Genomic DNA, 24,066 nt, shown 5'->3' with positions numbered 1-24,066 from the left:
TGTCGGGAAGTACGCTAAACATTTTGAACAGACACAACATAATCACAACTTTGCCTTTTATATATATGGAGATTTTGAACTTCTTTCGCACCATACGTAGTCAACCGTGCTAATCGGAGGTGCAGGCGAAGGACAATAAACTAAACACAAAGACCAGTTCTAAAGAAATTAGTTTCCGAATCCAGGTTTAAAAGTGTCACAGCTCCCAGTAGCTTCCTAATATCTGAAGGAAGAGCGTTCCAGACGGCCGCAGAAGTGCATCTGAAAGAGCGCGATGCTGTGACCGTCTTTGTTCGATGGCCGATCAAAAGCTGCTGCCGCTGCGATAATGACTGGAGCTCGCGCGATGGTTTTTATGCTCCTTGACGATATCAGAAACGTATTGTGGTTCATTTATGGCGAGCACTTTGGTGAGGATGGGTGGTTGTAGGTGAGAGCAGAGGCACTTTGTCCCTGCCCCCCCCCCCGCGCCCCCCATCTGTGCCCATGCTCCCGTGATGCCATAGTTGCGTTCGTGTGCGAGGTGTGGGAGAGTGAGTGAACGAACGCCTTTCGAGAACTGTGGCACAGATCATCTGTGCTGCAAAATATTTTTCACGGAACGGTAAATGGCACGTTTCACCAATAATTCCGTTACGTGTCATACGTGAATGTTTGAGCACACTATTTCTACCGTGAATGGTGCGAATAAAACCATGATTGTCAAAAGTGTATAGTTACAGTATCAGAGATGGCAGCAATTATGCTGTTCCGTTATTTAGTTTGTACACATCACGTATGTGGTACCGTATTCAACTCGGCACGTCATTCTGTTAGTGTTGGTAAAGAAAGTACCACGTTGTGAAAAGGCAGCAATGGGTTTTTTTAATAACCATGGGAATGTGGAATGTACACCTGAAGCTGAGCACCACTCATGGACATGAGCACCGCTTGTTTGACAATGGACGGTCTTCACATTTGTCTTTAATTGCCTTATTATTACAACTGCATAGGTGTATCTTTACTTTTCCAAAGCAGTTACTTAACGTAACATTCGACGGCGCAATTCTACAAATGCCGCCAGGCACGCAGTTACGTACACCGAGCTGAGCGTGCACCTCTGCGTCAAGGTTGGCAAACAGCATCATCATCATCATCAGGTGTGGCGAGTGCCCACTGGGGACGCGAGCAACACAGTGCGTCGACGTGCGGCAATATAACAACCCAGGACTTCGCCCCCCCCCACTCCACTCCACGCTCCTCCTGTGGCGCCACTAGCAGCACCACGCGCGCGCCGTGCATCTTTACGGCCACCGTCGCGTCCTAACGCAGGCCTGGACTCTTGACCTTGGGCTCGTCCGGCAAATTCCCCGTGCTATCTCCGCTCGTTTGCAGGGCTGAACAAAGGGCATAAAGGCAAGAGCGATGCCTTTGAAATGTCGAGGTGCTCGTTCGGGGCGGGGGGCGTTACCAGTAGAACTTTTCACCGAGCGCGTGTAGGTGGACGACAACTGATTGGGTCGTAATCATTTCCGAGCGGGCCTTGATGACCTCTCTGGGTTTAAATGAGACCTGCACAATAATTGGTAGCTTTAGTGCCCATGCATGTCGAGGTGAATTAGTGCCGCTCGTTAAAGAATGGCCCAGGCTCTCAGAAGACCGTAAATATCTCGTACTTCAAAGACGGCGGTTTTATACGGTTAGAAAGTTTTTTTTTTATCCACCTTCTTCCCATCTGGTAGCGTTAACACGTGCATGCAAAATATCCCACTGCTACAATTGACCCATGTTTTTTTTTATATATGAAAGCCTCAAATTTGTGTCATCATGTGTTGATTTAAGTGAGATTAAAACGAAATAATCTACATTCATCATGCACTTTCGCTGTTGTCATTGCAAACTTGGATGAACCAAATACGGACGATGAGAAGGTATTGGGACTAAGCTATTTGGGACCACTGAAACAAATCCTTATTCAAGCCATGTTTTTTTTTAGTTACAAGTAAATGAACAAGGAAATACATGCAACATTTAAGTTATCTGTCAAGTGCTGCAGTTGCAAATGTATAGCATCAAACACAACATTTGCAAATTAAAAATGTATTAAAGAAAGTGGTGGATGAGAACAGGTTGGAGTGCTTTTGGAAAAAATAAACTTGATTATGAAAAGTAATGCACCAATGTGGCTCCAGAAGACAGTTTTAAATCAGCACGAACTGCTTTGACTTGTGGTTCAGTAACATGGTCATTCGTGAAAATACTGAAAAGTGCATAAGGAAGCTTGAACAGACGCGCGCTTGGAATTACATTGAGAGACAGAGAGAGGAACACATGGATTACAGAACATACGCAGGTGAATGGCATCATCCAAACTATGCGGAGAAGCTCGGGCGCGATTAGGGATATGGCAGATGGTTCAATATGCATCAAAGAAGATGTTAACTGAGGAGATGGAGCAATGAGATCAGTTTGTGCAGATACAAGGTGGATTGTTATATCACAGGATAGTCAGAGGTGGCGGCAGCTTTGAGAGACCTAGGTCCTGCTGCGGATCGACCATGGTTGATGGTAACGATGATACACATTCTGCTGTTGTACAGTTGTGTCACTGCACATATTAGTCGTGTCCGGAGTATAACAACTAGTACAGGTAGTCCTCTATTTACGATGGAGATGCGTTACGACGACCCCATCGTAATTAAAAATATCGTAAGTCGAAGATGGCCTAGCCTACCCAGGAGTCTTAAAGAATGGTGATAATTTAGCAAAACAGAGCAATTTACAGTACCGTACTGTATAAATTATATACTGTATGTATTTATTAATTGCAATACTGTATTGCACGGTAAAATGTTAAGTAAAAAAACCAAGGTGACTTCTTAGCCTACCTATATGACCTGCAATTTAATAGAAAGTTTTTTCAGGACACAATCCTATCTGCTATATATATAAAAAAAACTTTTAACATGCACTGAACGTATCTTATCGCGGTAACCCTAAAATGAAATCGGTAAAGCTACGTATCATGCACGCATTTAACGTATCGTACCGTGTCATATTGTACTGTACTCACCGAGATTCTGTCCGTCGTTGCTATCGCCATCGTAAGATCGAAATATCGTAAGTCGGACCATCGTAACTTGGGGAACTATCTGTATTTACGAAGTAAGCTGCATTCATACTTGTGCCTGGTGTGAGTATTTTTCTCTCGTGGAAAGAAGCAGAGTGTCCAAATAAAATCTCCACAAACAAGAAGCTCGCACTGAATCGACACGCATAGATCAGACGCCTACTTACTGCACCGCTTAATCTGTTGTGTGATTCACCAATCCCAACCTCATTGCGCGGCAAGTGTGCATTAACACCATGCCCAGAACGAGATGCTCAATTTGCTATGCCGTCTTGTATTGCCGTGACAGGTTTGCAATTGCTGATGAGGCGTACCGTTCACTTCGTGACGCTGACAAGGACCAATGTATTCTCATCACCGGAGAAAGCGGAGCGGGCAAGACCGGTGAGTCTGTGCATCTGGACCCACGTTGTTGTGCCATTCCAGCGAGACCTCTTCTGTGGGTCAGGCATTGGAAGGGCCATCCATGAATTAGTGGTACTTTGAAAATAAAAAGGATTGGGTTCACAGCTGTATGCTGAGTTTTTGAAGCCATTGGAAAACGTCTGGAGTCGCTCGATAGATTCCATTTCTGCCTCCTTCGAAAGCTTGTATTGGGCAATGATTGGCAATCCGATTGGATAGATTGTTCTTCGCCGGAGTTACAATCGGGGAACTGCTTCATCTCACGCCCATGGAGGAGGCACCTAGCACCTCCCATGTGTGATCGTATGACAAGGAGCAACCAGGTTGTGCCTTTGTTGGATCTTAAATACATTTCTTGTTGGGGGCATCGCAGGCTGACCACATAGCTCACCACTTAAACATGTAAAATAACACGGATTCCTCCATGTGTTTATAGTATGTTTACAACACCGGTTTTTAAGGGTATACTTTTCAATTAATTGAACATGACTATGGCCCAGAGATCCTTTTTCCACACGTAGTTAATATGTATTGAGGCTATTGGCACTGCTAAACTTTTGAACGAGTTTTAAGTCCCTACCGTCCATGTGGGCCTGTGGTCGTGTATAGCCCGTGGCAGTAATGCCACCTCAAGGTGGGAAATAACAGCAGGGTCTATTTTCTGTATTGAATGCGAAAGGTGAAGGTGGTACTGTTCTGTTTAAAACCTAATAAATGTGAGTCTCAACCAGGTTATATAGGCGCATAAAGCACCCACTGTTGTAAAACTATATGTAACTGTTGGCAGCATATGATGATTGTACATTCTTTGCCAAGGGGCTTCCATAACCAAATGTCCCAGGGCTACGTTGTGATTTGGCATTTCCTTCTGTTAAATAGAATTTATGAGTGGCCATTGTTCAAGGGCATGCATTCCTATAATCTCGCAAGCATAGACTCAGTGATCACATGGGACTTTCAAAGTCACAAGTGTCTCAGTGCTCAAGTGCTCGTCCACATTAGCAGCTCCGAGGCAGCGGTGGAATTTCCATCATTCTTATGGCGGGAGAGTCCTTCTCTGAAGGCCATAATGAAAATATGATAAATCCTGCGGGGGGTAATTTACAGGGAGTTCATTTTGCCACCCGGTGATTGTAAGTGAAGCCGGCCGCCACGAGCACGACCCAAATGCAATTCGGTCATGTCCAAATTATATAACAAGCTTGGAAGCCAGTCCACTAAGGGGAACTCCATTTTGTGTGCTGGATTCAACTATATAAAGGCTTGGGAATGCAAAATCGCACATGCATGGAGACAGTTATTTACGTGAGGAATGCGCGATCTATACTCACTCGCTTGCACGCATTTTGACACGTGCGCTGTTTGTGGTCGAGCACAGAATGACATTTGCTTCACTCGTAAAAATGCTGTATTGAGAATATTCTTTCACCCACCTTGCCTAAAACACCATTCGCATCTGAGCAATGATGTATCTAAGCTGCGTAGTAAGTTGTTTTTCAATTGGTCGAGGGGATTCGTTATTCCCATTGACAACTTGTGAAATGTCCTCAGACGAACAGATGGATGGATGGACATAGATCCTGGCAAAAAAAGCTATTTTTTTTTACTATCCTGTGTTCAGGTCCTTTTTTTTACTTTCGTGGAACGTTTTTTTTGTTAGCTCAAGAGGCTACCACGTTAATCACCTCGTGGAATGCAAATAATGATTCACCTGCTTTGGGTGGCACCATTTGCCATGACTTCTGTGCACATTGCACGCATGTATAGGAATGCCCCCCCCCCCACCCACAACCTCTTCTCCCGTCTATATATTAGTTGACTAGTTTCTGCTCGGACAAGTGTTCTGTCCGTGGAACAGCGCGCTTGCATGGGCCAGTTGCTCAACCCGCACGTGAATGGGTTCGAGAGAAAACCTTGTCGGTCATTCCCCCGCTACCGTTTGCTTTGTGTGAGAGAGAGAGAGCGAGAGAGCGAGAGAGAGACCTGAGTGGCTCCCGAGTGCGTACGCTGCAATGCCGCACGTGCGTGTCGGGGCAGTGGCTGCAGCCCGTTCATGCGTTGCGTTTGCCAAATGGGCAGTCAAAGGAGCTGTGGGAGCCATTCAGTCAGTGTTTGTTGTGTAGCTCACACAGACACAGGCCTTCGCCCATGCGTGTCCGCGCCACCCTCGAACGTACAGTAACCTTCAGAAGCCGTGCGTGCAGGGAGCGAGGTTGCATTTGAGACGCTGGGCGGTGTTGTTTTTCACAATGAAGGTTTTTGGGTTAGATCGCGTTATTTATAAAATGTGTCGTAACCCTCCACCACCCGACACGGCCAATCGGCAAAAAAAGTGTCACGTTGACAAAAGACAATTAGTTCACTACTTTAGCCCACCGGTGTGTTGAAGATGAAATTGTGTATGTCTGAGATTAGAAAGTAAGGCTCATACAGGATTTCAAAACTAAACGGGTAACAATGCAACACTTTTGCAAAGCCGCACACATTTGCTGTGCAATTGGATTTCATACAAACTACGGTCAAGTGGAAATAAATGCAGTGTCGTGTACACGTAGGACGGGCATTTTAGAAAAGACTAGGCGGATTCAACAAAAGTGAGATTCGTGTTGTGTTGGAAACAGTTGTTTAGTTCAGGTATTCGTATTGTGTATGGTGGATTTCCATTTTCAGAATTGATTTAAAGGGGCCGTCCATAAATGACGTCATGCGATTTTGGACGATTTGACCCCCCCCCAATCGTCACACGGCTTCACAAAAAGTCAGACCCCCCCCCTCCCCACCCAAAAAATAAAACATGCTTCGAATCGCTTTAAACTATTGTCATTGTAGTGCGTATTTAATGTGGCGCTGCACTCTGATGTTGTAGGAGAAAACATTTTTTTAAAAGTCAATTTAATGAAGTAGAACGTGTTGTCTATATTTATTTAAAGTTGCGCATTTTGATGTGACGTCACATTTCTCAACCCCCCCCCCCCCCTAGTCACACATCGTCACAAATGTCTGACCCTCCCCCTAGGTGCGTGACGTCATTTATGGACGGCCCCTAACCACATGTTGAAGCAGCTCATCATCCTATTGCCGTAAACACATCCACATTTGTGGCTTGAAATGTGCAGTGGGGTATAATGTTGCAAATTCAGTAATAATCTATCAGCCGTCCTGTCTATGGCAGTTTATAATAAAAATATTAGTTGGAGGCATATTATAATAATTTTTGCGACATAGAAGTGTAATGTATAATGACTTATTGTTAGTAGCTCAGCTTAGTAGTTTATATTTAGTTCTTTCACATCAGTTTATTGTATGATAGTTGGGTAGTTGCAGTACTTTAGCGTCAATATACTAAATTCCTCTGTTGATATGTAAACTCTGACTTTAACGTAGCTACTTCAGTGACCAGTTACATGCTAATCCCTCACACTAACATCATGCTAATCTCCCAGTTACATGCTAATTTCTGACTTTAACATCCTGCTAATCTCTCACATTAACACAGCTACTTCAATGCTAAATTCTTCTGTTGATATGTAAACTCTGACTTTAACATAGCTACTTCCGTGACCAGTTACATGCTAATTCCTCACACTTACATCATGCTAATCTCCCAGTTACATGCTAATTTCTGACTTTAACATCCTGCTAATCTCTCACATTAACACAGCTACTTCAATGCTAAATTCTTCTGTTGATATGTAACCTCCTTTGTCAAGGCGCTCTGCTCCTCCCAGCCAGCTTAAAATACGCTGCCAAGCTTAGCGGTGTTCATTGGAGCGCTGTCTTTCCGACAGTTCAGTTTCTTCACCTGAGGATGGCTACTTGTGCTGTGGCCGAAACGTCGTGAGAATTGTATTATATTATGTTTTATTTTTATTATTTCCTTTCTACGTGACTTTACCGAAAGAACCAAGAAGATGCATCCCTGCAGTCACGAAAGCTTTAAACAAACCTACTTTTTTTTCTTACCAATACTATCTCGATACCTTAAAAATGTTGGGACATTTTACGCGTCCTTTAATCTACTTTTGTAACTCCACCTTTCTGTTTGGGAAAATGTTGATCTCATGAGATCACTTGATAGAGTTGAACACTCTACTTGACACAATTTTTTTTTACTAAGAAATATTTGCCAAAGGGAGACAATTTACATGTACCACAGAGGAGGCTGATCTCTGCTTTGATAAACGTTGACCATAGACCTTATCTCTTGACTTTTCAGACTGAACATTTAATGAGTGAAGCTTGGCTCCAGTATGTCATTAAGTGGCTTGGTATACTGTATGTCAATGAATATGAATATCCAGTATGTCATTAAGTGGCTTGGTATACTGTATGTCAATGAAGATGTTGGTGCCATTCACACACAGCTAAGAAGCCACAGTGACAATAGGTTTACATTGATCTGACCTCTGAGTAAATTTATGGAGAAAAAAAAAACACACCCTGAAGTCCTGGAATCAGTAAAATCGTCTTTGCCACTTTCGCCAGTTTGCGGAACCCAAAGAAGAACCCATTGAAGTGGACAGAAAGTAAAGTTGAACGGACAGAAGGGCAATGTGATTAGTGTAGTGTGCATTGCTTTGAGATTGCCGTGCCTTTTAGCACTACCCGCTCCGACCAAATGTCTCCGCAGGGCGATGCTCACAGCGGTGATATTTTGACAGTGATATATTGACGGCAAGCCCTGCGCATTCAAAAGAGTGAAAGTAGTTTCTTACTCAAATTATACGGGGGGGGTTACTCACCTCCTGCTCACACTGGGGGAAATGTAATTAATTTGAGAGCGGTCGATTCACTTGATAGCTTTTGACCTCCCACAAAGCGGTGCTTTTTTTTTCAATCCTGGAGGAGTGAAGGGCTGGCTTGACCTCCGACCGGGGTTTGAACCCTCATACTTACAAGCCAGAGCCATGTGCTATAACCACAGTGAAACTTGGCATAATTGTCCATTGCATTGCTTGAGAATGTCCGTCATTGGTTAGGTGAAAAGAACGATTTACTCGAAACGGAATGAGTCGGAGTTCATATTTTATTCAAAAGGCAGAAGAATCGCAATTGTGTTGGCGCATTGCTGGCATTACATGCAATGAATTATCTCTTAACCACCGGGCCACTTTGATGAACATCTGTATCGATGGACAAATATTTTCATCTTGCACATGAGGGATTAGCTCAAAATAATGAAATCAAGATTGCGATGAAAATTAAATCGTGCACAATCCAGCAATAGATCAATGTGCAGTTTGATATTTCAAAATTGTCCACAATTGGCCGCTAGATGTGGTGGTGAATGCCCTTTTAGTTCAGCAGCTCTGAGATGGTGTTAGAGAATATTGTCAAATGCAAGGAACGAGATGCTCTTCTGCTGTGCCACAAGGTGTCTCCCAGTGGCAGTCCAGCAAGTAGGTTACTGATCTATGACTAGCACGAATGTCTCCCCCCCCCCCCCATTTTGGGTACTCTCTGGGCATTAGGGGTGAAAATATTCACTACCCATCGACGCATCGTCGTGATTAGATTCAATAATTGATTATATTTGTTACCATTGTTCTGAACGGTAGTGGCTGCAAGTGGGATGCAAACCAAATGACTACTAAATTTACCCAAGAATGTCGGTGTGTAACGCGCGTGACATCACTCCACGTCGATCAGCCACCCTCATTAATAATCCTCCTAATGGACACCCCCCCCCCCCTCCGTTAACAATAATTTAACGGGTAACATCATTCCACATGGGGGGGGGGGGGGCGAGGCGCTTCGTCCCCCCGAATTCAGCGTCAACTTATAACTCTCACTACAAAGGCGATCTCCGTAACGCTATTGAGACATAGAAGTCAAAAGGACGTCATGATGAACAAGGGATTATGACCTTTAAATGAAATCAGTCTGTGTCACCGCGGCCTTACAAATTGCACACGAATTGATGCAATGAATATATCACGTCGCGGTCTGATATTCGCCTGCAAGTTTCATATTTACTGCACTACACCCGTCCTTGGACGGGCAAAAGGCTAGTAAAACATAACATGCGAATCAGGAAACATTGGTTCTTAATCTCATGGTTGTACGCATCCATGAGATTAAGAATGTATATTGATGAATCGATTCCATTGGCAATCATTCGTATTTCATTCAAATAGCAACATTACTCAGTGATTTGGGCAAAAAAGAAATCCAAAGATCGACCGTTCTACAAAGCTTCTTTGATTGGGAGGGATAGGTGATGTTAAACATAAAACCTATGGAGAACTATAAAGTGACGTGGAAAATTAGAATGAGAACTAAATTAGAATTTAAAATAAAAATGCTCCAGTTGAACACATTTTTTTTGACGAATAAAATTTCTGAAATCGAATGCTGCGAGTGATTCATTGAGTTTGGGAATAGCTTTACAGCTTTGGCAATTACCCACCAGCAGGACGAGAGTGGCAGTCTAGTGATGTTATTTTTGCAATATGGCTACTTACGTGAAAAAAAAAAACATTGGTTTTGATCGGACAGTATAATTGCCTTACCACGCACACCGCGCGTGGCAAGGCACGTTGAGTTAAAGTCGTCACTCTTCTCCGCAAGACCGATGCTGCAGCACTGCAGGAGATGGAGGGACATGCAATAAAGAATCCAAATTACATCACATGAACGTTGATGCCAACACAGACTCTGCACGTGCACCAAGTTTTAAGATTTCGATTTAAAGCTTTCGTGACTGCAATGATTCATCTTCTTTGGTTCTTTCGGTAAAGTCACGTAGAATGAGGCCGCTTGTGTTGTGGCCGAAACGTCGTGAGAATATTATTGTGTTATTTTATTTTATCAATTTATTATTTTATTCTCATTCTACGTGACTTTACCGAAAGAACCAAAGAAGAAGTTTTAAGATGGCAATTAAACACATTTTCCTCAAAAGTGTCACCCCCATTGGAAATTCGGCTGTTGATTTGTGTTGCACCCAACAATATGGTAATTTTCCTTCCTTAATTTTTTTTTAACGTGAAAATCTGGATTAATTCGTTGCATTTATTGTACGTGAATGACTTTAAAAGTGTTACATTGTGAAGCAAATAAATGTAAACAGCCTGAGCAGTAATAGCATCAACATGGGGAAAACACTTCATCCACCGGCAGATAGACACATCTCTTGGAAACCTTTTTAACATTTAATAACTCGGCAACTTTTACTTACGTTATGTAAAATATTTCCTATCATGTTAAAGAAAACAGATATAGATGTGACCTCTGTATTATAAGGGGTCGTCCATAAATGACGTCACGCGATTTTGGACGATTTTTTACCCCCCCCCCTCGTCACACGGCGTCACAAAAAGTCAGACCCCCCCTCAAATATGACGTCACAAAGCTCTGCTCCCCCCCCCAAAAATATAAAACATGCTTCAAATCGCTTTAAACTATTGTCATTGTAGTACGTACTTAATATGTCGCTGCACTCTGATGTTGTAGGAGAAAACATTTATTAAGTCTATTTAATTAAGTAGAACGTGTTGTCTATATTTATTTATAAAGTTGCGCATTTTTTGTGACGTCACATTTCTCAAATCCCCCCCCTCGTCACACATCGTCACAAATGTCTGACCCCCCTCCCCCCGAGGTGCGTGACGTCATTTATGGACGGACCCCAATGCTTAATAGTGGACCATGCTTTCATTTGAAATAAGGAATGTTAGAATGATGGGATTACTTAACATACCTTTATTTTGACTCAACCAACTCCCAAATGTTAGTCCATCAGACTTCGCTTTGCCTGCCATTGTAAAACAAGCACCGTGTGCTTGTTTTTATTTATTTATTGCCGTGACCCTGGTACAAAAGACCAATCTTATCACTTTCCGAGAATTAGTGGTGAAACAAAGGCTTGCCATTATATATCTCTCTCTGTGGCCTGTGCGCTCTTAATCGCTGTTTTGGATTCGGCTCCCATTTCCCATCTATCTGCCTGACTGGGTTGGGTGGTGCATGCAGTTCACCTCGCACGACAATCAATGTATGTACAGTATGTTGAACTTCTTTCGCACCGTAACGTAGCCGGCCGTGATCATCGGAGGTGCAATGTCTATGGATGTGTGATGTCTAGACGTGTGTTGCCAAGTGGCGAGACAACACGTTGCCTGCAGCAAGTCGATTTCAGACCTGCTTGTTGAGTTTTAGTATCCTCTCCTCATTGAGCACTTGCGAGTTTTCTCAAAGCTCTCCAGTTTTTTTTTGTTCCCCCAGATGAATACAAACTCAGAACCCTCCTGAAAGCAAACATCAGATCCTCACTGAAGTGTTGTCCCCTGCATGATGCACCGATCTTTGCCTCCAGTCTTCGGATGAGAGGCGTGCACTAACCACTGCTCAGCGTTGTATATCTACTGCTGCAATTACAGGGTGTCTGCAAACTTTTGGCATTGAGCCTAACCCATATTGGAGCTGTAGGGTCCCACGGCACAGACACATGGCATTACTCAAAACCAAAAAAATGATAAATTTGCACTCGATGCATGGAAATGGAGGCAATTTCACAGGGATCAGGAAGCATCTGTTTGATTCAGCTGCTTAATTATAAGATATTCCTACATACTGTGCATACGATTAAAGGGCCTCACTTCAACGTGCAGTTTTTGAATTGGTATCAATGAAATATAATTTCCTGTCAATTGTCCAAGGTTTACATTTCCATTTATAATGGGTGAAATGAAAAGGTAGGGAACGGATGAAAATATATCATGACAAGGTTTGCACAAATGTCGAGGACAGAACTTGCTGTATTAAAATATGTTCAAAGTCATTTTTACCAATTATATACGGTGACTAGTTTCCATATCAATAGCGAGCTGCTTGTGCACTTGGCATGCATAATAACTTGGACAAATGTTGTAGAAGCAGCGAAGAACTTTATTTGCAGCAGAGATAAATAACGGTGGCAAGATGTTAACTAACCTCGCCTGGTATACTGGAGGTCGTGGGTTTGATAACGACCTTGACGCCTCTACATTTGGAGTTTGCGTGTTCTTGTGGTTGTGTGGAGTCATCTGGTTTTTACCTCCACATTTATACTATAAACATGCGTTTACAGTATTTGGCTGCTATAAATTTGCACGTGAAAAAAGCCACTTCGTTGAGCTATACTTAATTCCCAAGACGCTTCAGAAAAAGCGCAATATAGCTCAGTGGGCCTTACCTGGTAAAATAAAGTTACATATTTTTAGATGAGTAAATAAAACGAATATAAACACAGCCCAAGTGCAACACTCCCGTGGGCAGCTGCCCAACTCAACGAAGCGGGAGCGGTGGTCAAACCTGTAAATGATGATGAGAGAAACCTCACCATAACCGAATAATAGTGCAGGCTGGACAGCCCTGGGAGCAGTCACAGCGTGGTGCTGTGCACTTGCAGGCAGTGCAGGAGCAACACGACGTCATCACATGCGGATGAAGCTGACATTGTGGTAAATTTATTGCAAAGGACCACAATAGTCAGTAACCCAGATGGAATTTATGGCAAAGACCATAAAAGTAACCGTTATTGAACAAATTACCTGCAGGTGTGTATGCTCAAGATGCTTAACCACTCACTTGTAACAAAAACAATGTTGCACACAACTATTTGAAACGTTTTTTGTCCCCCTCAATTTAATTATTTGTTGTTGGAAAAAGCAGTTTTACCATAATTGTACAAAGTCAAATCGATCCAGGACAATTTATCTTACATCACAAAATAAAGTTGGTTAACCGGCCACTCGCATCTGATCTTCAAAACATTTTACCACCAAGAGTAGCAAAGGCAATCTTAATTGTATTGCCGAACAACGCATAAAGTTGGGAAGCAATGAGTATTGTAGAACACACATAACAGGTCAGGCAAATCCATTCAGTCTGTGTACAACATTGTCTGTAGCCATGGTTTCACTTGCTTGTTCACCTATAACGATTGCCTCGTTGTTGACTGACAAAGCAATAAAGCATTCAACGCCCTTTCATTTCCTTTCCAGCAGATGCTTAGCTTCAAATGAAATTAGATCATGTTACATGCATTTGTAGTGGGCTCAAACGGAGACTCAGACGTACCAAGGGTGGGAAAAAACCCGATTTTTTTTGCCCGACAAATCGGGTCATTGGTTTTAATGGAATTAAACCCGATTTTGCCGATTAAAACCCTGGTTTTATTATCGGCGTCTCGTGCACACTTCAATCCTGCTCCTCGTCGTCGTCCGCCGCCGCCGCATCGTCTTCGTCATGGCCCCGTGAAACCCCGTTCCCGTAGCCGCCCCCACCTCCCCACACACCCTATCCTGTAGGGCTGGCACTGCACCCAGCCCGCATGGTACCACTGGTTGTTGGCAGTCCGAGCTCCGCTCGGGCCGGTACTTGCAATCCGTCTTCGGTGATGACCGCGATGAAAATACATTGTGTGGCGTGCCTTTGCCATGCTGCTTACCTGAAAGACAAAGGCTTTTCAGGTAAGCATGTTGAGTAGGAGTAGAACCTCAACATATTCCAGCATCACATCCGGCTGCCTTGACCATATAACCTCCCACGCCTAGTGCTGTATTCGTGCATGGTATGTATGTATGTACGGTATTCACTCGTTATTCGCAAGGTATATGTTCCAGCGATGCTCGTGAATAGCACATTTCGCAGGTAATTCATGATTACCTTAAGTAAACACGTAAATAATCTATTAAATACATGGGGATTAGCATATTAACAGATGCTTCCCAAGCTTCGAGAAGCTCTCTATCTCTCTCATCATTTTATATTTCAATTTCAATCACAAATCCAACTTTTCGCGTGGAGTAATGTATTTAAATTTTGCGTGCATGCGCTCACTTCCAAGCAACAGCCAGGATTTTCCCACGTTTAAAGTGGCTGAACTTCATTCTACCGAGTAACCTATTTGCGTGGTGTAACTGTCATTCTATATACATAGTTGTTCACTTTTCCAACCTTTTCATATATCCGCCTATAACTCAGTAATGTTTGAGTTGTAAGTGGTGATTGACCAATAGTGCCACATGAATGTGGAATTTCACCACAGGCCCAAGCTTTGCCATATGAGATGAGCACCACCCCATGCCCACTTGAGCCAATACATCATTTTGCTTTTTCAAATGCAGTGTTCTATGACACAGTACAAATATGCAGTTCTTTTGAGTTTTAGAAACTCTTATTTTGAGTCTGTGATTTATGAAGATTCTTTCTCAAGAGGAAGCTGCCGCAGTGTAATGGTTATAGCACATGCGACTTCTAATCCAGAGGTCGCTGGTCATATCCCAATGCTTGGCAGTTCAAAGTTCCTTAAATACCCCCATCTTTGTCCATGCAGTGGTATAAACCAGGGGTCCCCAACCCCCGGGCCACGGACCGATACCGGTACCGGTCCGTGGCCTGTTAGGAACCGTGCCGCACAGCAGCAGGAGGTGAGAGCGGTGAGTCCGGATGTGGCCCACCCCCATTATTTTATTATTCACCACTTCCGTCCGCGCCTCTTTCCCGCACTGCGAACTCGTCTCAGTCACAGTGTTGGTAAGCCCACAAGCTCTAACCCCGAGTAGCCACAATGAGTAAGCCCACAAGCTCTAACCCCTAGCAGCCACAATGAGTAAGCCCACAAGCTCTAACCCCAAGTAGCCACAATGAGTAAGCCCACAAGCTCTAACCCCTAATAGCCACAATGAGTAAGCCCACAAGCTCTAACCCCTAGTAGCCACAATGAGTAAGCCCACAAGCTCTAACCCCTAGTATCCACAATGAGTAAGCCCACAAGCTCTAACCCCTAGTAGCCACAATGAGTAAGCCCACAAGCTCTAACCCCTAGTAGCCACAATGAGTAAGCCCACAAGCTCTAACCCCTAGTAGCCACAATGAGTAAGCCCACAAGCTCTAACCCCTAGTAGCCACAAGGAGTAAGCCCACAAGCTCTAACCCCTAGTAGCCACAATGAGTAAGCCCACAAGCTCTAACCCCTAGCAGCCACAATGAGTAAACCCACAAGCTCTAACCCCTAGCAGCCACAATGAGTAAGCCCACAAGCTCTAACCCCTAGCAGCCACAATGAGTAAGCCCACAAGCTCTAACCCCTAGTAACCACAATGAGTTAGCCCACAAGCTCTAACCCCTAGTAGCCACAATGAGTAAGCCCACAAGCTCTAACCCCTAGTAGCCACAATGAGTAAGCCCACAAGCTCTAACCCCTAGCAGCCACAATGAGTAAGCCCACAAGCTCTAACCCCTAGCAGCCACAATGAGTAAGCCCACAAGCTCTAACCCCTAGTATCCACAATGAGTAAGCCCACAAGCTCTAACCCCTAGTAGCCACAATGAGTAAGCCCACAAGCTCTAACCCCTAGTAGCCACAATGAGTAAGCCCACAAGCTCTAACCCTTAGCAGCCACAAGGAGTAAGCCCACAAGCTCTAACCCCTAGTAGCCACAAGGAGTAAGCCCACAAGCTCTAACCCCTAGTATCCACAATGAGTAAGCCCACAAGCTGTAACCCCCTAGTAGCCACAATGAGTAAGCCCACAAGCTCTAACCCCTAGTATCCACAAGGAGTAAGCCCACAAGCTCTAACCCCTAGTAGCCACAATGAGTAAGCCCACAAGCTCTAACCCCCTAGTAGCCACAATGAGTAAGCCCACAAGCTCTAACCCCTAGTAGCCACAATGAGTAAGCCCACAAGCTCTAACCCCTAGTAGCCACAATGAGTAAGCCCACAAGCTCTAACCCCTAGCAGCCACAATGAGTAAGCCCACAAGCTCTAACCCCTAGTAGCCAAAATGAGTAAGCCCACAAGCTCTAACCCCTAGTAGCCACAATGAGTAAGCCCACAAGCTCTAACCCCTAGTAGCCACAATGAGTAAGCCCACAAGCTCTAACCCCTAGCAGCCACAATGAGTAAGCCCACAAGCTCTAACCCCTAGTATCCACAATGAGTAAGCCCACAAGCTCTGACCCCTAGTAGCCACAATGAGTAACAAAACAAAGCGTCGCTGGAGAGCTTCCTTGAAAAGGGGGAAAGACCCAATGATGAACCCCACCCCGGTCCGTAAAAAAATCGTCTTCCACGAAACCGGTCCCTGGTGCCAAAAAAGTTGGGGACCGCTGGATAAATGGGTATGCCACGGCTAGTTGATGGACAGGTCATGTTTGGTGAGATAAAGTGTGGGTATTCGTACCTTACAAGACATCTGGGCAATGTGGAACTGTAAGCCAAAATCAAAATACCCTCGAGAAAGGCCCCTCTAGAGCTCTGTAAAGTTGGAGGCCGTTCCACCAGCAGCCTCGTTGTTTGGTTAAGCTTGCGATGAAAGACGCAACTTACGCTTGCATTATTGCTTGCAGTATTTTCAAAAGTTATCGGTACAACTGCATGCAAGAACAGAGGTAAACAAAAAATCAAGTTCATTTTGTCACGTGGATTTGTTTCAGAAGCTTTTATGACCCAAATAATCGCAAACGTGCGGCTATCGTCTCTCCAGCTTTCAGTGGAACCCGATCTCTATAGCAGAGCAGCGCCCCTCGTGCGGAACTAAGTTCACATTCACGCATTAGGCCGGTTGCTCAGCGAACCAGCGTCCCGTTAGCCGTCACTACTGGCGCTGGCATTGGAATCGTCGACGACTTGCTGTTGGCCCTCTGCACGTGCTACGACTCGCATTTTACCGTTGTACTTGGAATACCATGGACGTGGGTGCTTTCAAATATTTTCTGGATTATCGCGAGTGAACACGGAGGGTGGCCTCGCACCGCATTTGATCCAGACGTGTTGCTTTTGTCCTCTTCGGTCTTTTTGCCAGTTAAAACTATTCACCATTGCACACGGTGATCTATGCTGGTTCGCTACCACTGCTAATCCTACGCGATGTTTAGATCTTTCAAATGTGCCCCCTGGAGGATGGTTAATTGGCGAGTCCTTTCCTTCAATAGATTACGCACCCCACGCATGTAAACATATTTTTTTACCATATACGCTCCATGGGAGAGTGTCACTCAGAGGTGCGCGCATTTATTGCAGCAACTGTGAGGAATAAAATGTGAACTGATTGATAATTATATTGTTGCAAATAGAGCTGGAAAGTAATCGGCGACCTTTTGTTGTGGTCGATTACTTGGGCCCCTTTAAGACAGGCTGCCCCCCCACCCACCCACACATCACGCCTCATCAAAGGCAGGAGACCCCTACACGCCACGTCCAGCGTGAGGCTGCTGATGACATCGGCAAGCCCTGACTAACGCCTCCCATCCAGTGGCACATGTGGGAACAGAGGTGAGACTTTTTCCCCAACAATTTTCGTGTTGTGCAATTTGTCAAGTAATCGAACCATTAAGTGGTAGTTTAATCGATTACTTAAATAATCGGATATTTCCCAGCCTTCGTTAAAAAGAAAAGTTGTATATATATATTTTTAAAGACCTCTAGTCGATAGTTAAACTAATTTATTTGTGGTCTATATGGTGTTTAAACTGTTTTGCGTGCTTGCTTTTAATGGCCCTGCTCAATGTATGTTAATGTTCAGTACCAGTTGTGTCATTTGCAACAGCAATTATATTTCGATTTAAAGCTTTCGTGACTGCAATGATTCATCTTCTTTGGTTCTTTCGGTAAAGTCACGTAGAATGAGAATAAAATAATAAATTGATAAAATAAAATAACACAATAATATTCTCACGACGTTTCGGCCACAACACAAGCGGCCTTCATCAGGTGAAGGACGAGTCTCGTCAATTTATTATTTTATTCTCATTCTACGTGACTTTACCGAAAGAACCAAAGAAGAGCAATTATATTTTTTGCATGTGAAACAACGAACCCTCTGCCATGCATTTATAAAATCACCAGGGCTGTCCAATTTTGAATTTCACGGCAAATTTGTACCATGGGCGTGGCACATTGTGGCCTCTGTTTTGGGAAACAATGCTGCAGACGTTTTGCCCACGTTACAGCCACCCCCCCATGACGTTGGACAGGAGGCTATGCAATTACGCATCTAATCCCCTCAAGCGAATCTCATGACAAGCATAGGATCCATATTCTCTCAGTCGTTCAGTGCAATTGACTGACGGGTTTTATGCACAAACGACTTTATGTTTAGGTTAAGCTGAGCTTGGCACTTGGCCAAGTATTGCATGTCCCATATGCTGCCACATCCTTATTTGACTCTGAAGCTCGTCTTACTATGGACGAGGGCTGTTTATTTTGGAAGGAAACCAGCTGGAAAAAAAAAAATGGGAATTAATTTAATTATATTGCAACCATTATAACTTTTCCAAGAATGTTTTCCTCAGTTATAGTTGAAGGTATTCATGTTGAATATATAAGATCCTTGTTCCACTGAGTTGAATCATTCTGCTTAAGCATTGCACTTTCTGCAAGATTCATTCTTTATACAGTAATAACCTTCTAGGAATCTATTGTGGGCACCTGTTAAACATTCCCTTAAAGCTTGCAGAAACACTAGGGACAGAAAGTGTGTTTTTTTGACAGGCATTATTTTTGCCAGTCTTCTAAAAGCAACGGATTGTAACAAATGGAGATGATGTCACAACTACAGGAGTGTCTGTGTCATTTCCATTATTTATTGTGATTCCGGTGCCCAACGGCTGGGGCTATTCAGGCTGGCCCCAGGGTGTTCATGATCTCCTTTGCTCCATAGTCCATTTTCTTGTTTCTCTCACCTTGCCTCACTCATGATTCTCTCTCTTCACATGCCCCCCCCCCACACACTTCCCTCAAAGCCACATTCCCACTCAGCCTCCCACCCCCTCTGCACCCATAGCCCAGTCTCCCGGAGCTATTGAACCACATGGGACCTCAGACATGCCTTTATCTAACCTCTGCACTGGGGTAAAATTTCAGTGTATATGGCAACTTTGGTATTGGCTGGGTCTACCAAAGAAAGGCCTTATATGGTAACAGAGAGGAGGGTGATCAATGCAGGGCCAACAGAACTGAGGCTTTCTTTCACAGCATTGATTTTTTGTAGATTAGTCAGCTGCCCGCATATAATATAGTGATGCATACATGCTCATTTTTTTCTCTCCATCGCAGTTGTTTTTAACAATGCTAATATGGTTATTGTAACAGAAAGTTATTTATCAGAGCTTGCTGTGGTTTTCACACCTGATGATGATTGCTTGTGTTGCAGTCGAAACGTCGTGATAATTTTATTGTTTTATATTTTTATTATTTTATTGTTTCCCTTCTACGTGGTGACTTTACCGAAAGAACCAAGAATATGAATCTCTGCAGTCACGAAAGCTTTAAATCAAAACTTAACTGACAAGTTAAACCTTCTACAGCATTAGACCTCCTTTGCAAGTACCAAAGTATAATAGGGTTTTTCCCATTTTTTCCCCTTTTTTCTGGCAACAAAACTGAAACCTTTTTACAAGGATTCATGTCTGCATTAACCACAATACTTGTGGTCAAAATGAAAAAAAACACACTCTGATAATATATGCATTGTCCTTGAAACTGATTGGTCCACACCAGAGAAGCTTTCTTTTGAGCCTCGTCTCAATTGGTGCTTACCCCGAGCCTTCATTACTTTGATAGTGGCATTGTCTTTGAGCTGTACGTCTTTTGGCGTCCTCTGGTCGAGCACCAATTGAGACGAGGCTCAAAAGAAAGCTTCTCTGGTGTGGACCAATCAGTTTCAAGGACAATGCATATATTATCAGAGTGTGTGTTTTTTTTTTCATTTTGACCACAAGTATTGTGGTTAATGCAGACATGAATCCTTGTAAAAAGGTTTCAGTTTTGTTGCCAGAAAAAAGGAAAAATAAAATGGGAAAAACCCTATTATTATACTTTGGTACTGGCAAAGGAGGTCTAATGCTGTAGAAGGTTTAACTTGTCAGTTAAGTTTTGATTTAAAGCTTTCGTGACTGCAGGGATTCATATTCTTGGTTCTTTCGGTAAAGTCACGTAGAAGGGAAACAATAAAATATAAAACAATACAATTATCACGACGTGATAATTTTATTGTTTTATCTTCAGTTATTGTTTTATATTCAGTTAAACCTTGCTTGTGTTTAAATTCCCACTTGCGTGTGTGACTGCAAAACAAGCGAGTGCTATGCACTTTACTGCTTTGTTGATTGAAAAAAAAACCATCCTAGACTTCAGCAGCATAATTGAGATTCACATTCTTCAACATTTTCAGACGCGTTAAAAGAAGCAGTGTCGGTTAATTATAAACATGAACAAACATCGTCCTTCAGGGAGGTTGGAGATTGATTAGCGTGATGAACCTAGAGCATGATCAGTACTGTTGAGAGGCTGACTACACACAGATGCGCTCCGCAACTCAATCTCCGCACAACAGTGAGCGCAGCAGCACAGAGACTACTCTTTGGTTCTTTCGGTAAAGTCACGTAGAAAGAAATTAAATTTAATAATAATAGAAAACGACGTTTCTATTGCAACACAAGCAACCGTCTTCAGGTACTAATGAATGAGAAAACAAACATAGTAAACTTGGGAATGTAATGCAATGCGACACAGAGAGTCGGCCAACACAACAGTCAACTCCCCACCCGGTTGATTAACGTTCTTCCAAAGATTGCTAAATTTGAGAGAGAGACAAAACATAGGCACGGAGACACACAGACAGACACACAAGCAGAGAGAGATTCTCTCTGCCTGTTTGTCTCTGTGTGAGTTTCTCTGCAATCGAAGCGTTGTATTCTATTATTATTTAATTTAATTTCTTTCTATGTGACTTTACCAAAAAAACCAAAGAGTAATCATTCTTGCAGTCACGAAAGCTTCGAATCTAGCACAGAGATTGTTTGTCGCAGAGGAAGCCATTTGTTGTTTATTGGTTGTTTTACAAGTTGATAGAAAGCAGACAACTTAAATGCTGTGTTTGCGCAATAATATCTTAAGACTGAAAACAAATCTTGCATTTGATATTTTTTGTATCCAGCATTTCTCCAGGATTAATACAGATTTTGATTCTGATATATATCTGTAGTGAATGATAATAAATTGTTCATGTTGAGACAGGTCGACACTTTTTTTTCTGCATTGACCCATCTGGAATGTTCAGCCTTTGAAATCACAACTGCTTGCGTTATATTGCGTTGCCTGCAGTTGGATGTGGCTTTTTGTATTGCGTTTCGTTCAGGCTTCACAGAGCACCTGATCCCATCTCTATGCCCTAACATTGGATTGTCAAGCAGAAGGGCAAATCTTTTGAGTCCTGTGGCATTGACCAATCAAGGGGGCTTAGGATTTGGATCACTGTCGGCCCGATTCACATTGAGTTTGCTTTCACGCTTTCATGGAATTCTATCTTAAACCGGAAATTTCACAAAAACGATTCTACCCAAATTCATAGAGTTCATGGCCCATGGCTAGACAGAAGCCGCCGCTGCGAGGATGACCGGAGTTCACATGATGTTTCATGCTCCTTGGCGAGATCAGCAAGGTATTGTGGTCAATTTGTGGCAAGCGCGTTGTGTGTAACGAGTGCGACGTCATAATGTATGCATTTTGAACTCCTTTCGCACAGTATATGGCCAACCGTGCGAATCGGATGTGCGGTGGGGACAGGATAACACACTTGCTAGAGGAGCTCGTTGTGGGCGGATGTGCGTCTGTGTTTCAGAGGTCAGCAAGTACGTGATGTCTTACGTGGCTGCCGTGTGCGGCAAAGGCGAGGAGGTGAACATGGTGAAGGAGCAACTGCTGCAGTCCAACCCGGTCCTCGAAGGCAAGTCCACTCACACGGTTCCCAACGCACCCTTCAGCAGGGCACGCACCATGGACCTGTGCTGTATATGCACAGTACAACTTCGCATATCTGACCGTCACATGTCCATGCTAAGCAATTAATCGCCCCCCCCCTCCACGCATTGCAGTATTTGCCCATGGTGGTGTAACTGTCACGTTCCATAGACGTTCACAAACGCAGCCATTTACATTCAGCGGTGTGTTATTAGTCTCGCGTGCAGTCACTTTCAAGCAGTCTGCGCTTTGTTTTTGCCTGGTAACCTTTTTGATGCATGGTGGTGTTACTGTAATTTTCGATAAATGTTCACGTATCCAACATTTTTGCTTATCCACCTATACCCGTTCCCAGTCAGTCGCACCTCCGATTAGCATGGTTGGCTACGTACGGTGTGAAAGAAGTTCAGCATACATACATTACAAACGGGTCGTATACCCGATGTTACGTCAGTATGGATAGCAGAGTCAACATGGATAGCACTGTTGTACATATATGGAATTCATACCACATGGGGCTAAAACAGAATCAGAATGTTTCTTTGGACTGGAGGAATCTGATAAGCTATGAAGCTCTCTTTTACAGATGTCCAGTCGGGGTGGGTTAGCAATCCGGTATGGGCGGGTTAGCAAAAACATTAAATTATCAAAACCTGAATACATGAGAATGTAATTTTATAATAGCACAGTGTCCTTTTCATCATTTTTATGACTTGGTCTCTTGACGAAGGCATTGCACCTCCAAGGGTTCTGACAATGTATTTATTAAATGTCCCCTTCCTTACTCTGTTCATCTCTAGAGGGGCTTTTTAGAGCTCCCCGCTACTAGAGGGGGGTGGGAGCGGCGGCCCTCCTGCCAACAGTGACTTGAGCGAGAAATTTCAGCCCTGCGCTTTTACCTTTTTATCCACCTTTACTTTTTGTCAATCAACAGAGTAGTACAGTATTTTCAGTGACCCTAACGAACCGCCCCTGAGCTTTGTGCACAAGTGCGAGAGCCCTCCAGTGTACTGGCCTCTGAACCCTTGACTTGCGAGCCCTGGGCCATCGTACAGTTGTATGGGACATCAGCGACGCATCGCTCGGCTTCAGAGCTGATGCCAGGCTGCCCGTTGTTCCCTCGTGCTGTTCGACTCTGGAATTCGCTCTTATCAATTGCATCTCTGCAAGTGTTGCTCGTTTGCTGGCCGTTTGGCATTTTGGGCCTTCGGCTCTGTGCTCAACAATCGTGTTTAAAACTATAATCCGCAACATACGCTTCCCTGTTATAAAATTACAACTTCTCATGCCGTCCGTGCTATTTAGATGTACATTTTTTTTTTAATACGCCCAGCAGTGAGATGAACTTATTTGATATTTAGTTATGCGTGGGGGCAATTGCTGTGTTCTGATGTTCAACACAGCCAGCAATTAATTTGCTTCATCGCATGGTACCAGGTTTTGGTAGTATAGAAAAGATACAAATTCCCATCACACCACTTAAATTTTAATTACAAGTCTATGAACAACACCTTTTTTGTAAGTGTTGTGAAATTTCAAGTAGAACACTGCACGGAACACCCGGATTGATGGCGTCCTCAGTTTACCGTTGGTGGTGGCTACTGCTCGTGTTTTAAATGAGCCGAGTCGTGCAGGAGATGATCCTTCCTAAAGGTGGTTATTGTGGTGGCTGCGTGGGTCACAACTCTCGCTGTGCGCTGCATATGGTGGCGTTTTATAGCCCCAGGGGCATAATGTGAACCAAGTTACTGCTGGTCTCCAGCAAGGTCATTTTCCTGCAACTTCCTCATACTTCTCGCATCTCATTGTTGTCAACAATGATG

The 24,066-nt window shown here is 43.6% G+C and overlaps 1 protein-coding gene across 4 annotated transcripts in view; it reads left to right on the top strand.

Moving 5' to 3' along the window:
• The window catches only part of LOC116945055 (unconventional myosin-Ib-like), a 105,735-nt gene that overhangs the window by 18,675 nt on the left and 62,994 nt on the right, over window positions 1-24,066 (top strand). For all 4 annotated transcript variants that reach the window (XM_076071475.1, XM_032959157.2, XM_032959146.2 and 1 more), the window contains exons 4-5: window positions 3,399-3,493; window positions 22,125-22,229. In XM_076071475.1, coding sequence (XP_075927590.1) covers window positions 3,399-3,493; window positions 22,125-22,229 — 200 coding nt within the window. The remainder of the gene's footprint in view (window positions 1-3,398; window positions 3,494-22,124; window positions 22,230-24,066) is intronic.

Source organism: Petromyzon marinus, chromosome 2, assembly GCF_048934315.1.
Source record: "Petromyzon marinus isolate PM22_M1 ecotype Great Lakes invasive population chromosome 2, UKy_Petmar_22M1.pri1.0, whole genome shotgun sequence".
Lineage (NCBI taxonomy): Eukaryota > Metazoa > Chordata > Hyperoartia > Petromyzontiformes > Petromyzontidae > Petromyzon > Petromyzon marinus.
Note: the sequence above shows the minus strand (reverse complement) of the source record. Positions and strands in the feature narration are given on the sequence as shown.